At 42.3% G+C, this 13,877-nt stretch overlaps 1 protein-coding gene across 1 annotated transcript in view; it reads right to left on the bottom strand.

The window, feature by feature from the left end:
* CNTNAP5 (contactin associated protein family member 5) overlaps nt 1-12,850 on the bottom strand; it is a 287,334-nt gene extending 274,484 nt beyond the window's left edge. The window contains exons 1-2 of the mRNA XM_035332452.1: nt 12,699-12,850; nt 12,085-12,581 (exon numbers count right to left, since the gene is read on the bottom strand). Of these exons, the coding sequence (XP_035188343.1) occupies nt 12,085-12,160 (76 nt within the window). The 5' untranslated portion in view covers nt 12,161-12,581; nt 12,699-12,850. The remainder of the gene's footprint in view (nt 1-12,084; nt 12,582-12,698) is intronic.
* Between the last annotated feature and the right edge of the window lie 1,027 nt (nt 12,851-13,877).

Genomic DNA, 13,877 nt, shown 5'->3' with positions numbered 1-13,877 from the left:
CTGGAAGGGCACAGTGCTCAAAAAAAAAAAAGAAAAAAGAAGAAAAAAAATATTTCCCTGGCTCACAGCCAACCACACAGCTCTCACACTGTGTAACTGTAGATTTACATGGAGATCCTAAAAGTTGCTGCATAGAGACCCCTAGGGAGGTCACCAGGGAGAGCAAGTACAGATTACAATGGTTTAGAGATGTGATTATTTGTAGGCACTGTAAGTAATTTTAAAAGAAATGCACTAAGAATGTTATCGCTTATATTATGTCATTGCCTAGCAGAAGGGTCTCTTTCTCTAACAGCTGGTAGGTGCAGTCTATTATACACTAAGAGATGCACATTTAGCTCTAATGAGATAAACCAGGTAAACTCAAGCTCAAAGCAATTAAACACGTCACATAATGATATCCAATGAAACTTTCAAAAAAAAAAAAAAGAAAAAAAAGCATCAAATCCAGGCTTTTCAAATTTGAAGATGGTACCTCTCCTCTAACACCCACCCTTTCATCCTAACATTTAGGATTTTTATGCTAATTTTCATATGCTACATTTTTCAGTGCAGTAGAAAAAACGATAATTGCACTTGTAATTGTGGTGTTGCCTTGTAAAGTCTGTCAGGTGTTAGAATACTGACCTCAGTGCCTGTGCTAATTAGATGAAGTTGCAAAAAACAGGCACTGTAAATCACACGCTACTAAGGCTTTGGGTGTGGGGGGAGGAAGGTTAGAGAAGGTAGGAGGGAAATCTGTTCTGTTATAGCACTGACGCACTGTCCGCTTGTAATCAGAGGGAGACCATCAAATCAGGACTTCCTTATTTGATTCTCAGAAGTCATTGAAGTCCAGACCCAATGACAATTTGTGGGGTTTGGATGAAGCCTGTCAGAGCAAGTGAAATAGCATGTGTTTGTTGTGAAATGGGATGAGTCACAGAGGTTGATACCTCCTTCTATAAGCTAAAATGGAAAATGATTTATGATGTAGTGAGCAGATCTTTTTTTTTCCCCTGTGTATTCTGCTGAGGTTTCTGGAAAGTAGGGAACCTCTTTCATATTCATTGACATTGCCCAACAAAGCCAACTGCAGCTCCTGAGCAAAAGTACAGATGAAAAGTACATCTCCATCAGTTGTCTAAAAAACAGTTTGGGCTTTTGCAAACAGCCACTGATGAATGTGGGTGTGTAAAGGAGATTGTAATCCAAACTCATAATGGTGCAGTAAATAAGATTACTTTGACTGATGCACAGCCTCTGTGAAGGAGGCCCCTGGGAACAATACCAGCTACCAGATGCAGGCTTCAAGAAGACAAGAGTTTATAATTTGCAAACAAATCTAATGTTATAGGTAAAATGTCTTATGTAACAGTCATTTCAGGGACATTTGGAACTTGGGAATGTGGCTGACAATACTAGTTTTCAGCTTGATTCAATTCATCCTTTCCTCCCTGGTTCCAGTCTATGTGCTTCTGCTGAACGACAAAGCCAAACAAATTCCTTGGTGACTTTCTTGGAGCACAGAAACCATACAGTATCTCTCCACCAGGAAACTGAGCCAAGAAAGCAAGAGACATGCCTCCAGAGCTCCCTGTACTGGAAAGGCTTTGCCCATGCTCAGGATTTGAGGCCAGCAGAGCCTCAGTCAAAGTGACCAATATGATGCATTTCTTCAGAGCAAGAAGGTAAAGATAGGAAAAACTGTGGGATTTTTTTTAAAAAAATAGTATCTATGTAGACTTTTGTGCACTGTCAGGAGCAACACTGTGTACCTAATGTTCCTAACAAAAAGCTGGCTATATGGTTTCCAGGTTGGAATAAACTGTTATCTGTCCATGTAGCAGCACTGGCAGCATGAGCCCATAACTGCCTGGAAGAAAGAGAACCAAGAATACCCTTGACTATCAGCTCTTCAGACATTGAAAGAGCTTTCTGCAATGCTTATACAAAAATGATTATACAATGTAACCCCATGTACTACAGCCACTAGTGTTCAGCTCAGCAGAACAAGAGGACCCATGAAACAGAAAAACAGTAAAATATATAGATTTTTAAGAAATATATAAAGTTATATATAAATTATATAATGAGATATATTATAAATATACATTATAGTTATCACAGAATGGCCAAGGTTGGAAGGGACCTCTAAAGATCATAAAAAAAAAAAAAAAAAAAAAGATCACCAAACCCACTGCCAAACAGGATCACCTAGAGCACATTGCGCAGGATGGCATCCAGGTAGGTTTTGAATATCACTAGAGAAGGAACCTGTTGCAGTGCTCTGCCACCATCACAGTAAAGAAATGCCCTCTCATACTCAGCTGGAATTTCCTGTGCTTCAGTTTGTGCCCATTGCCTCTCATCCTACCACTGGGCACAATGTATTTTATATATATATATTATTTTAGTAAATATTGTTCTGTTTCCTGGGTCCTCCTGTTGACTATTTCATTATATATATATATAGTAAAATAATATATAAAGAAGAATACAAATTTGTGTGCAACTAACTTATTACATTGTCAGTAAGTTGGATACAAGGCTGGCACAGAATCTAACAAAAGAGGAGGCCAATACGCTTTCAGATGATGTAGTCAAGAAGAGCAGCAGTCACCAGGAAAATTAATAGTTCTTTCAACTGACAGGTGCAAACACATCTAGTATTGCATACATTACCAGACAGGTTTTAAGAAAACTAAACTTCACAGGAGAACAATAACAAGGATTTACACACTGGAGGAACTGGCTTCTGAGGAAAAGTAGATTGAAATTCAAGAGTCATTCCCTTTCATTTAGACCAGGTCCTAGATGAACCAAGTCTGTGAAAGAAACCAGTTAATAACTGTCCAAGAATAATGAGAATTAATATTATATATAAGATGAGCTCTGCACTTAAGAAGCAAAGATGGGAAAAGGGAATTTGATAATCTATAAATATTAGAATACTGCAAGCTACTTCTGATTGAAATTCATCAAATTTTCATTTTCTTTTCCAAACAAACAGTCTGTGAAAAATGCCATAGCTGTTTAATTTTGCTAGGAGTTGCTGAAGGAGGTTCCCTGTCTAAAATTAAAAAGCAAATTATTTTGATACAAAATATACAATAAACAAAACCACATAAACTGACCCCCCTGAATTTTTCAGGGCAAACAGGAAGAAATCCAAGGGCACTGTGCAGTGTCTCTCTTCTACCCTCTCTATGATACTCTGTTTAGTGTTGATACACTCATCCCAAGGAATTATTGAGGATGCAGCATCCTACATACCCCAGAGCAGGTGCTCTGGCTAGGAGTGGTTCACTGTGAACATCTGCAGACATACAGAGACCATAGGAAGACCATGACATTTACAGGCACTAAAAAAAACACTATCATTACTTGTAGAGAGAGTTTTCCTGGGATTATGTATAATAGCAGAGGCACTACATGTGCCCTTAAGGCCATCTGCAGAGGACCATGCCCTGTGAAAAGAAGCTCCCTCTCCATTTTCCTTGATTTTTCTGTTGGTTTTAGCATACAGTTTGCCTTTAGGACTGTGGAGAATGAGTGCTCCTTAGCTTGTTATCCTCTGGGGCAGACATTTCTCATCACCTATTAAATATTTATATCTTCATATAGCAAGTAATGCTGCTAACTTGTTTGACTTAAATTATACCCCACTGGCAAATCAAATTAGAGAAGATTTGAGTAAATCTACCTCTTAAAACAAAAGCTGTTTTTGTCCGTGTTCAGCCATTTCTGGGATTAACTTTTCTAATGGGTTCTTATGTGCACAGTTTTTGTTATCATGGATACTAGAAGAGGATAAATTATTCATTGGGGTGGGGAATCTTCAACACTCATTTTCATAGCATATTTTCCTATTCATAAATCAATCCTGATTACTATAAATGCATGTGTTACTCTTAACCATTCACTGATGGCTCACTTGGACCATTAATTCAGACTTCCTTGAGTGCATTAGTAAGCTTCCAGTAGTAATGGGCAAACTGGGAGAAAATCCCTTGGACCTCCCCTCTCTCCCTACAGTCTCCATCTCCTGCTACTTTCTGTATGTATAACTTTACGGACACACCAGTTAATCTCCAGTAACAAAAAGCCATTTTCCCCTGCCACTGTAGTGACAAATTTGCATGGAGAGGAAGAAGAAAATGGCTTTGTTAACTTTCAGTGGGTTGATTTTATGACCTAGAAAGAGGACAGAGAGCAGTGGCTTGCAGCATCCATATCAAAAGTGGGTGCAATTTATGTCCAAACATATAGAGCTATCATTGAACTAACATGGGAATGACTACAGCTATGTCACTGGTGACAGAGATCACAAGGCAAGTCTCTGTTCCTAGACTGCTGACGAACTGTCAGTGAAGAACCACTGTCATCGAGGAACAATACCTCACCATTTACAGAAGTAAACGGAACTTGCCACTTCTTATCCAAGCGGTATAACATTTATCAACTCCTTATTGCTCAGCTGGGAACAATGGGAGGATTTTGCTCATTTGAATATTATTTACTACTATATTGGCAACACAGTGCACTGAATACTTCTAGAAAAAAAAATATGCTCCAGGATTCCCAAGCCCAACACTCAATCCTTCTCAATACACACAATAAAACGGAGAATGAAATACATTTATTTACTTTCCAACTGAATTCCTACTGTGCCTCAATGGTTAGCATTGATTACAATTCTGTTTCTTGCTCTAGGATTCTGTGTTTGACTCAACAATGTCAAAAGTGAAGTGTTCCCCAGAATGCTACCATAGTTACTTTATGCAGTTTCCACTGCTGTAGGTGTTACTGAGCATCTTCTGGGTACTTCTGGGCACCAGACTGAAAGGAGTCCAGTCTGTCTCACTGCAGTTCGATGCTCTCTTATCCCATAAGGATCAGATGCATTCCAGGCAGTTAATGGTTTGGAAAAGAGTGCATTAGCACAAGCCACAAAAAAAAAAAAAAAAAAAAAAGAATTGAGAATGACACTAAATGAGCAGTTACAAAGTTAGCTTTTCCTTGTTATTGCTATTAAGAATCCATATATTAGTGATGCTCATAAGAATACCCCTTAACCTCAGCTTTGGAGTAGCATTGTCCAGCACAGAAGTACTGCTGGCACATTATAAAACTAACCACTGGTACGATATGTCTGATGTTAACTATGACAAGAGGGAACCACAGAAACTCTTCCCAGAAGACCTCCAGCACCTACATCCAACTCATTGGCAAGCCAGTCTGTGTGGTCAGGAGTCTGGGCTTCCCTGGCCCAATACAAGCACAACAACACAATCCGAGAGCTGAAACCCAGATCTTGAATTACAGTGATGCTGATGGATGATCCTGTAAGTGTATTTACTTAGGTAATCATTGTTCATGACTAAACAGAAGCCATTGAGCTTCTGTTACCCAAAGCCAGTTTCGATTAGATGGGAACAAAAGACAAAGACATTTACACCCTGGTTCCCTAGATGCTTCCACCAAACCCCAGTGCTGCTGCACTGTGCTCTCAATCCACTCCTCTCTGATTTAGCACCTGCCTAGGACAAAGGCAAAGCTAACACAGAAGGAGGCTAAGGTGCTGGCATCACTTTTGCCATGCAAATCACTTACTGACATCTCTTCCTAAAACTAAAGCCCTCTCTCATCCAGAAAACAGTTTCCAAATAGATAGTACCCGAAGAAGAGTGGAACAAGCATCTCTCTTCCAAAATCATTTCCGCAGACAACTTCTGTCATGGAAAAAAAAAAAAAAAGAAATATTTTCCTAACAGATGTCCGTGAACTCATTATATTCCCTTGCACTGTCTGGAGCACAATTCTGACATTTTTGATTATTCAGTGCCCGTGCAGGTTCATGCCCCTGGGGCTGCAACGGAGTCTGAAAGACTGAACACTAGTGAGGTCGTCATTATGATAGAGAAACACTGCATAACATAAAAGCTACCATTACCTACAAGAATGCTGTCTCTTTGAGCTCTGTATCTTATTTTCAGGTACAATACTACAACTGTACATTCAAAAAGTCAGTTCTGTGGGGTTTTAATTCACAGGTTACAACATGCAATGATAATTGAACCAGCCAGTACTCTAATACCTGGTTAGTATTTTCAATAGTGAGGTAGCTTCACACAAACTTCCACTGTTTTATTCAGTTCCTGTTCCAATAAGCCCTAAGCACAAAATTCTGTAGGAAATGGACCAAATTATCCGAGTTTCAGCATATCTTTGTAATAATGTAGAGGAAGAGCTAGTATTATGCAGAGGTAAAACCTCTGCCAGGAAAAAAAAAAAAAAAAAAAAAAAAAACAAACATTTTTTCCTCTCCTAGTATACATATCAGTCATGATCCTTCTGACATTTACAAATGGATTCATGCTTTCTCTTCTACTAAGTTACTTTCCTTTCTTTTGGAGCATATCTATATAGAAGGGGATTTATATCACTACATGATGAACTCCCTATTTTTTTTTAACTGCTTAGTAATTAAGCAGTTAAAAGGTAATTAAAAAAAAAAAAAAACTGTTTTGGCATTCTCCCTTCTCCCCCAAATTCTATATTGCATTGTTTTCATCATTTAAAACATCATCAGTTGTGCTGATCTAGAGAACAGATGGCATTATCAGCCCACAAGAATCTGCACTGCACAGGACAGTTAGAAAATTCATAGACAAAATTAATAGAAGGAAATTAGTTATTAATTATATCAGCCCAGCAACACATACAAAAAAAAAAATATTTTCTCCCCTGATGCTATAGAGACTTTCTAATAGGTCTACTGATGCTTTCTGCTTTACCAAGTGATGCATTCAAAGCCTTCAAGAACTGCCTGTAATTTTAAAGCTTTATTACATCAGGATTACACAATTCTCTTCCCTTGGTTCGAGTTAGGAGTTTAGTTAACAGAGAACAAAGCACTCCATAGCTCTCAAAGACATTTTACTGACAGCAGAAAGCGTCCATGAAAATCTCTCTCTTCCTTTCTCTTTTATACCTATCCTTTCTGTGTATACCCAGAAGAGATTCATCCAGTGAGGACCGCATCCCACAGGCATGATGCATGTGGCCCTCATATCAGTAAGACAGCAATGGTCTTAAAAAAAAAAAAAAATAGAAAAAAAAAAGAATGCTACAGGGCCAGAATAACTTGCCTGAGTTCTAGCAGTGGCAAAGCCCAGCAAAATCCTTTGTTTTACAAAAGCATGCCAGGTTACCTGGTGTGCAGCACAGACAGCTTGTTCCTGCAGATGCTTGGTAGGTAGGACACAGGAGGCTGCTAAGCTAAGGAAAAGCCAACACATTTAGAGAGCCTCTGTTGGGTGTGACCCTGGGGGGTGCAGATGCAAGTCTGTGTTTCACTCATTCTCATCTTTTCCTGAGCAGGGCGCTGTGGGACACGAAAGTAGTTCAAGTTTGCCAAGCAAGCTGAAACCTGTCACATCTACCCAAAAATGCATTTTGGGGGCTAAAAATAAATAAAACGCATCCTACACTCCCACTGCATTTGTATACTTATTCACTTCAGTATTCAGCCATCCAGACTCCATTTGCTTCAAACAGCAGCAGAGATAGGAGAGAGAGGGGAAGAGGAAGTCGGGAATGATCTGTGGATTTAGAAGTAATTATATATAGCTAGGCAAACATGAATATGATGCAACAGCAGATCATAGGACATGATCACACTATAAAGGACCAATCCAATTGACCCCAAAGGACTTATTTTAATTACATTGATTCTCACATTGATTATATGTTTATCTCCATGCTTACTTATGATACACTGACTCAGTTTCCCATTGGCAAAAGAATAATTACAGTGATTAAAAAAAAATCCATCAGCCCTACATTCAGTGGGTAGCTGGCAGAAGGTTGTATGTATGCTGAGAGACCTTCACGCATGTGTTGTTCTACCCAGCATCACCATATTTTCCACTTGAAGTCTATACTTCATACAAATGTACCAAGCACATTTGAAAACAATTTGTTCTTGCTGTTAATTTATACAAAAAAAAATCCTGCTGCATTTGCATGACATTAAGAGAAAAAAAAAAAAAAGAAAAAAATGTCCAAGCAGACAATGTATTTGATACTGATAATAACCCCAGATAGATTCCTGTGGGCTGGCAATGCCATCTGCCTAGTGGATGCAGAATCCAAAGACCATTGCAGTCCGTGGAAAGACCATCTTTAAGACTGATTCAAAGCCAAGGAGTGCTAGTTGACTCAAACGGATTGTATGATAGATGACAGATGTGCAAGAGAGGCACTCATCAGCAGTATGTCCCCTGGACTTTGCTGTGGCAGGAATCTCATTCATAGCCTTTCTCTCAGGAAATCTCATTATACTGTATCATTTATTCCATTGTTGCATCAGAAGGCATGACAAAGCTAACATTTGGATATGCTATTCTCCCTAAATAATATAACTAAAAGGAAGAAAGTATGTCTGCATACTAGTCTCTTGTAGGGAATATTTAAATACTGGAGCCAGGGGAGTAAGAACCAGAGATGTGTCTGATCCTGTTTACTCAGCCTGCAAGTGAATAAACCTCACTCGGCGATCTGAAGATCAATAATCTACTTATTTCAGCAGATCTCTTCAAAACTTAGCATTTCTGACCACATGGATATAAAGGTTATTGTTTAACAGACCTCTTGCCTTTATCAATGCTGACCTAATAGGTCTCATCCATGCTGTTACATGTCCCAAATGCAGCTACTGATCTTGATGGCCTCAAGTGCTTAGAATCAAAATTTCCCCTGAAAGTTTTCTCTTACACTTGTCTGACTCCTGCACAATTACTGTCAATTAAGATCACCATAAAGGAAGACTAAAAACATCAGTCAACAATTCTGCCACACAAAAATAAATAAATAAATCTTTAAATCCATTTTTTCCCCCTAATTCACAATTAATAGACATACACAGGCACTAGTAACATTTAAGTGAATAGAGTTATTAAAGACAGTGTCCTATAAGACCAAATCTAAATCTACTGCAGAGTAGTAGACCATACGTTGATCTTATATCTCAATAAGAAATTCAATAGATCTAATTCTACCACACTCTGAATTTCTGCAGGTTCAACTGACAGTCGTGACTGGGTTTAATTGAAAGGTTTGAAAGCCTCATGATTAGATAACAAATGCTAGTGATTCTGTGGGAGGAAGAGGAGGCTGTGCTCAAGAATGGAAATATGGCATTGTTACTAAGAATAACTTCTGCAATGGGAGCTAGAAAGTGTCACTTCTCCAGAAGGTCTGCCTTGTCTTTCTTGCCATGTAGAAAGGTTGGTCAAGAAAGATATACATACAAGAGGAGGCAGAACATGTAAAATAATAATAGAAGAAAATTCAGACATGCAACACCAAATTGAGGACCATTATCCAGGAGACCTCATACTATTTCTTGCAGATGTAGACTAGCCCTACAACGCTATTTCAGGGTGGTTGGGGAAAGTGCAGTTTAATTTCTCTTTTCATATTTTCACTATTTACACCTCACTCCAACTTAAAAAGGAAAAAGAAATCAAAACAAACAAACAAAAAACCATGTTCAACAACTGGCAATCTAGACTTACCAAAGCTACTAATGCTTCCAGATCACAGAGTGCGCTGCTAAAGGGCACATAGTTATACAGCAGGTAAGGTTTTGTGTCTCCTTGTCTACCTGATGAATGCAGAAGTTTCAGTTCAGCCAGATATCATATGCAACCCATTACAATATGATGTATGTGTCTATTTAGTCATTTTCTAGTAATTAGTATCCTGGGGAGAAATCCTATTGCCACTCTAGTATCCTAATGTAATAAATTATTGCAAAAAGCCAAGTGGGAGGAATTTCTCAGATTTTATTAGCATTTGGAAATTCTGATCTTTCTAATGATGTCTACTGACCCCTAGCCCGTAGCTGTGTTTCAAAGCAATTTCTTTAGTAATTCTTTGTTTAATTAAAAACTATACCAAAGAGGAAATTGGAATCAAATATCTCAGTGGCAAGAAAGGTTTTGACTTGTTCAGGGTTTTCTCTTATTATTTTTAAGAGTTTCCTAATTTAGGAGCAAGGAAAAAAAAAGTTACCTAGATTAACACCAAGTTAGATTTTCAGAAGAAAACTAAAGAACTTGCTTTCTTCCTCCCAGAAGCATACTCCTTTTCCAGTGTGTGTGTGTGTATATATATATATATATATATATATAAATCCCCCATTCTATTCTTGTTCGCAGAACTTGTCAGAAATTAGGCAGTTAAAGCCATTGCAAATACACCAATATAAACATCTAAATGCAAGTCTTTTGGCCAAACCACTCAAATCAAGGAAAGTGCAGAAAGAACACTTCTCCAATTGCACTTTGATTTTCAAAAAAAAGGACCTCAGCTCCTGACAGCAGCCTGTGCTGAAGGTTCCCATTTACGGAATTTGGGAAAATCTCCTTTTGGAAAGTTTACCGGGTATCCAGGAGCTTAGCAATCCTTAAAAACAAGGACTTTTTAGTTCTTTAACTAAACTTTCAGGTTATTTCTACTTCTAGGCAAGATATAATTCAATATTTTAACCAGTTTATAAGATTTCTTAGCTCCATCTGCAGTAGGACCTAGTGTCCCTGAGCTCAGCTTCAGCCTTCCTGAGCTGCAGCATGTAGAGAAGAGTTACTTAAGAAGGTGACAAATTTTCATACTGGATGCAATTACTGATGTCCGTGCACATGCACATATCCTCACATCCAAACCTAACAAGGTTTCCAGGGAACTTGTAGCTATTACAGATTCACAGGCTCCTTCACTCAGCTCCTGGGAAAACACTTACAGCTGATTCTATTCTAATTCATTGAGCAATGAATAAGTAAAATCTGTACAGTATAATAAAACCATTGATCATTACGCTTTAAAAAGATTGACTCCTAAATATTTAGGAAGCAGTGCATATTCAATGGAAATGTTTATTGGCACTGGGAAATTAAACTGTCACCCATGAAATAGTAAAACTCATTAATACAGTTTCTTTTTAAGTGTTAGGAATTAACTTTATTACTGCATCAGTAACGGCAAGCCTCTGCCTTAAATCGCCTGCCATTTAGCACCCTCGAACGTTATTAAAACATATTAACCATAATTTAATTGAGTGAAAGGGGTGGGGGGGGGAGAAGAGAGAGAGAGAAGTGAAGCAAGGCTCCCCCGCGGGTTTGGCAGCAGCATCCAGCCGGCGGCACGGAGCGCTGTCCGCGGGCACCGGGCTGTGCCGGGCCGTGCTGTGCCGGGCCGGGCCGTCGGTGGGGCTCCGGCGCCCTCTGGCGGCCTCCTCGCCCCCCGCTGCCACCCCCGCCCGCCCCACGGCCCCCGACGGGCCCGGCCGCCCCGGCCCCGCCGCAGCATCACTGACCGGCGGTCGCACGGAGGGGGCAGGCGGCGGAACGCCCCCAGGGATGCCGAAGACAGCACTGCAAAGCCCCGAGCCGGGGGGAAGAAAATGGGGGAGGAAGGAGGGAGTCCTGCTGTGGGCCAGAGCCGCCGGCACCGCCCTTGGGGCGTGGGAAACTTAGGAGGGGAGCAAAAGGGAGAGAGAGGGAGCGAGGAGGGGCGTCACCGCCCCCCGGGATGGTGAAGGGAGAGGAGGCACCGCGGGGACCGACGGCACCCGGGGGGGGAGGGGGGGAGGTTCCGCCGGGGATGGTCCGCGGGGTGCCGGCAGCCCCGACCCGTGCGGGGCTCGGCGAGCAGCTCCGCCGCAATGGTAGGGACAGGCGCGCAGCCCCGGCCGCGAAAGCAATAAAATAAAAATGAAAAATAAACGCAGCCAGTGGAAGGATGGAAAGCAAGCGAGAGGCTCGCTGCAGGCTCCTGCGGCTCCCGTTCGCATCCACGTCCACAGCGGCAGGACGGCGGCGAGCAACCCCTCCATCTGGCCGCAACTTTGCATTTCTCAGCTCGATTAGCAAACCGGAGCTGGGATAACTTTCTTAGAGATCGCATTGCAATACCCTCGGTTTGCAGGGAGTTTCCCGTGTTCCCCCCCGCCCCCCCCCCCCCCCCCCCCCCCCCTTCAACCTTTCCCACCTTCCCTTCACCCCGACACCAGGCAACTCCTGCGCTCCCGCTACTCACAATTGGTTGCGGTTAATCCCAGGTGCCAAAAACTGACGAGCAGCAGCGCGAAACCCCCAAGGGCTGGGGAATCCATGGTCAGCCCCGCAGGGGGAAGCCAGCCGCCCGCCCGTCTCCACCGGACCCGGTTTCCGAGCGCCCCTCAGCCTCTGTGCGCTCCCTCTTCTTCCTCTCATCTACTCCATCGGGCATCCAGGCACTCCGGGTAAAGGGGCAGCCGGAGCGGGGGGGGAGCCAAGGGACCGTCCTCCGCGGCCCCCGGAGGAGGAGATGCTCCAAATGCCGGCGGCAGAGCCCGCACCGCGGAAATTCACCTTGCGAGCTGCGGCTGGAAGCAGCAGCCGGGCGCTGGGCACCTCCTTATAGGCGAGAGCCGCGCTGCACTCCACCTCCTCCCAGCCCCCTGAAGTCACTCCTCCTCGCCTTCCAGGGAGGATCCTTATTGCAATCTTCACGCTTTGTTGATAAGCATCAGAGTCACGGAGTAAATCAGATGCCTAGAAGGGAGGAAAAAAAATATTCTCCCCCTCCCCGGGTACCGCTGCGGCTGGAACATTTTAAAACGCCCTCATCTCAGTTGTTCATTTGCTTATAAATATGCAATATATCCATACATAAAGCGTCTACAAGCATCTCGCGGTATGCAGTGCCGGCACAGCCTCACCCCAGGGCGCGGGGTGGACGCTCGGTGTGCCCTCCAGGCAGTGGGGCGCTCCCTCTGCCGTCCCCCCCCAGGGCTGAGGCCAGGCCCAGACCCACATCCAAAAGGTGCCTCCCCCCCCCCCCCCCCCCGCTGGCAAGGGTGACACCTGGCAAAACCGGCTTTAATGTTGATTGATTGGATGATTGATTGGTTGACTGTCTGACTGCCTGAATATGCAGCAGCTGAGAAGACTGTGATTATCTTCCAGAGGGACAACGGGTTAGAGGGTAAAGGCAAGAAGAGTTTGAAAATATCTCGTTTTTCCTTGCGGTCTGTGTAGAGGCAGCTAGAGCACACCCAGAGCAGGCACCCTGCGCTGTTTCCAGTCGCCTCCCTGCACGTTTGCAAACACAGGATGTAAACATCCTCTCAAGGAACTCTGCTTTAATCACTGCTGAGATCTAACCTTGTTGCCTTGCTGCAGTGTCACCCCACATCAATATGCTGCTGCATCAAAGTCAGGTCAAAATTGCATTAGTGATTCCACTTTAATCTGCACAGAAAGTGTATTTGGACCGTTAAAGTCTTCACGGGGTAAAGTTGCTAGTCCTCAGCCACAGTCTCTTACCATGGTGAGAAATAATCAGAAGAAATGGAGAGTTCACCAAAGCCATCCTGACTTACCCATGGAGAGTGGAGGTTTAAATTGCCAGAATGCTACAAGCCTCATATGAAAGTAAGGAGGATGGAGGAAATACATCGTGCTTAGTGATTAGATGCTATATCAAAGAGAGCAGGTGTCAGGCGGACACCCGAAGCTAGACTTTTAGCACTAAAGGAGTAGTCAGCTTTGAAAGCAAAAGCCTGCATTTAAAAAATGACCTAATTATTTCACCGTCTGTTGTTACAAGTGTCACAAGGTTAAATAGGAAGGATAGCTGCCTTGTCCTAAAGCTTTCAGTCAGAGTCAATAAAGATTTAGTCACATATAACCAAGACTTAGGAGGAACCTCAAAGCCTAATGAGGTCTAAGTCTTTCATTTTTGGCTTTAAGTACATCCACACACACCAAAGTTTTATCTTTGACCATGCAAAGACCTGCCCCAGATACTCTGTGCTTTGCTTACTTCTGAGCCCAGAGAGATTTCAG

This window comes from Oxyura jamaicensis, chromosome 7 (genome assembly GCF_011077185.1).
Source record: "Oxyura jamaicensis isolate SHBP4307 breed ruddy duck chromosome 7, BPBGC_Ojam_1.0, whole genome shotgun sequence".
NCBI classification, from domain to species: Eukaryota; Metazoa; Chordata; class Aves; order Anseriformes; family Anatidae; genus Oxyura; species Oxyura jamaicensis.
The sequence above is the reverse complement of the archived record's forward strand: the minus strand, read 5'-3'. Positions and strand labels throughout refer to the sequence as shown.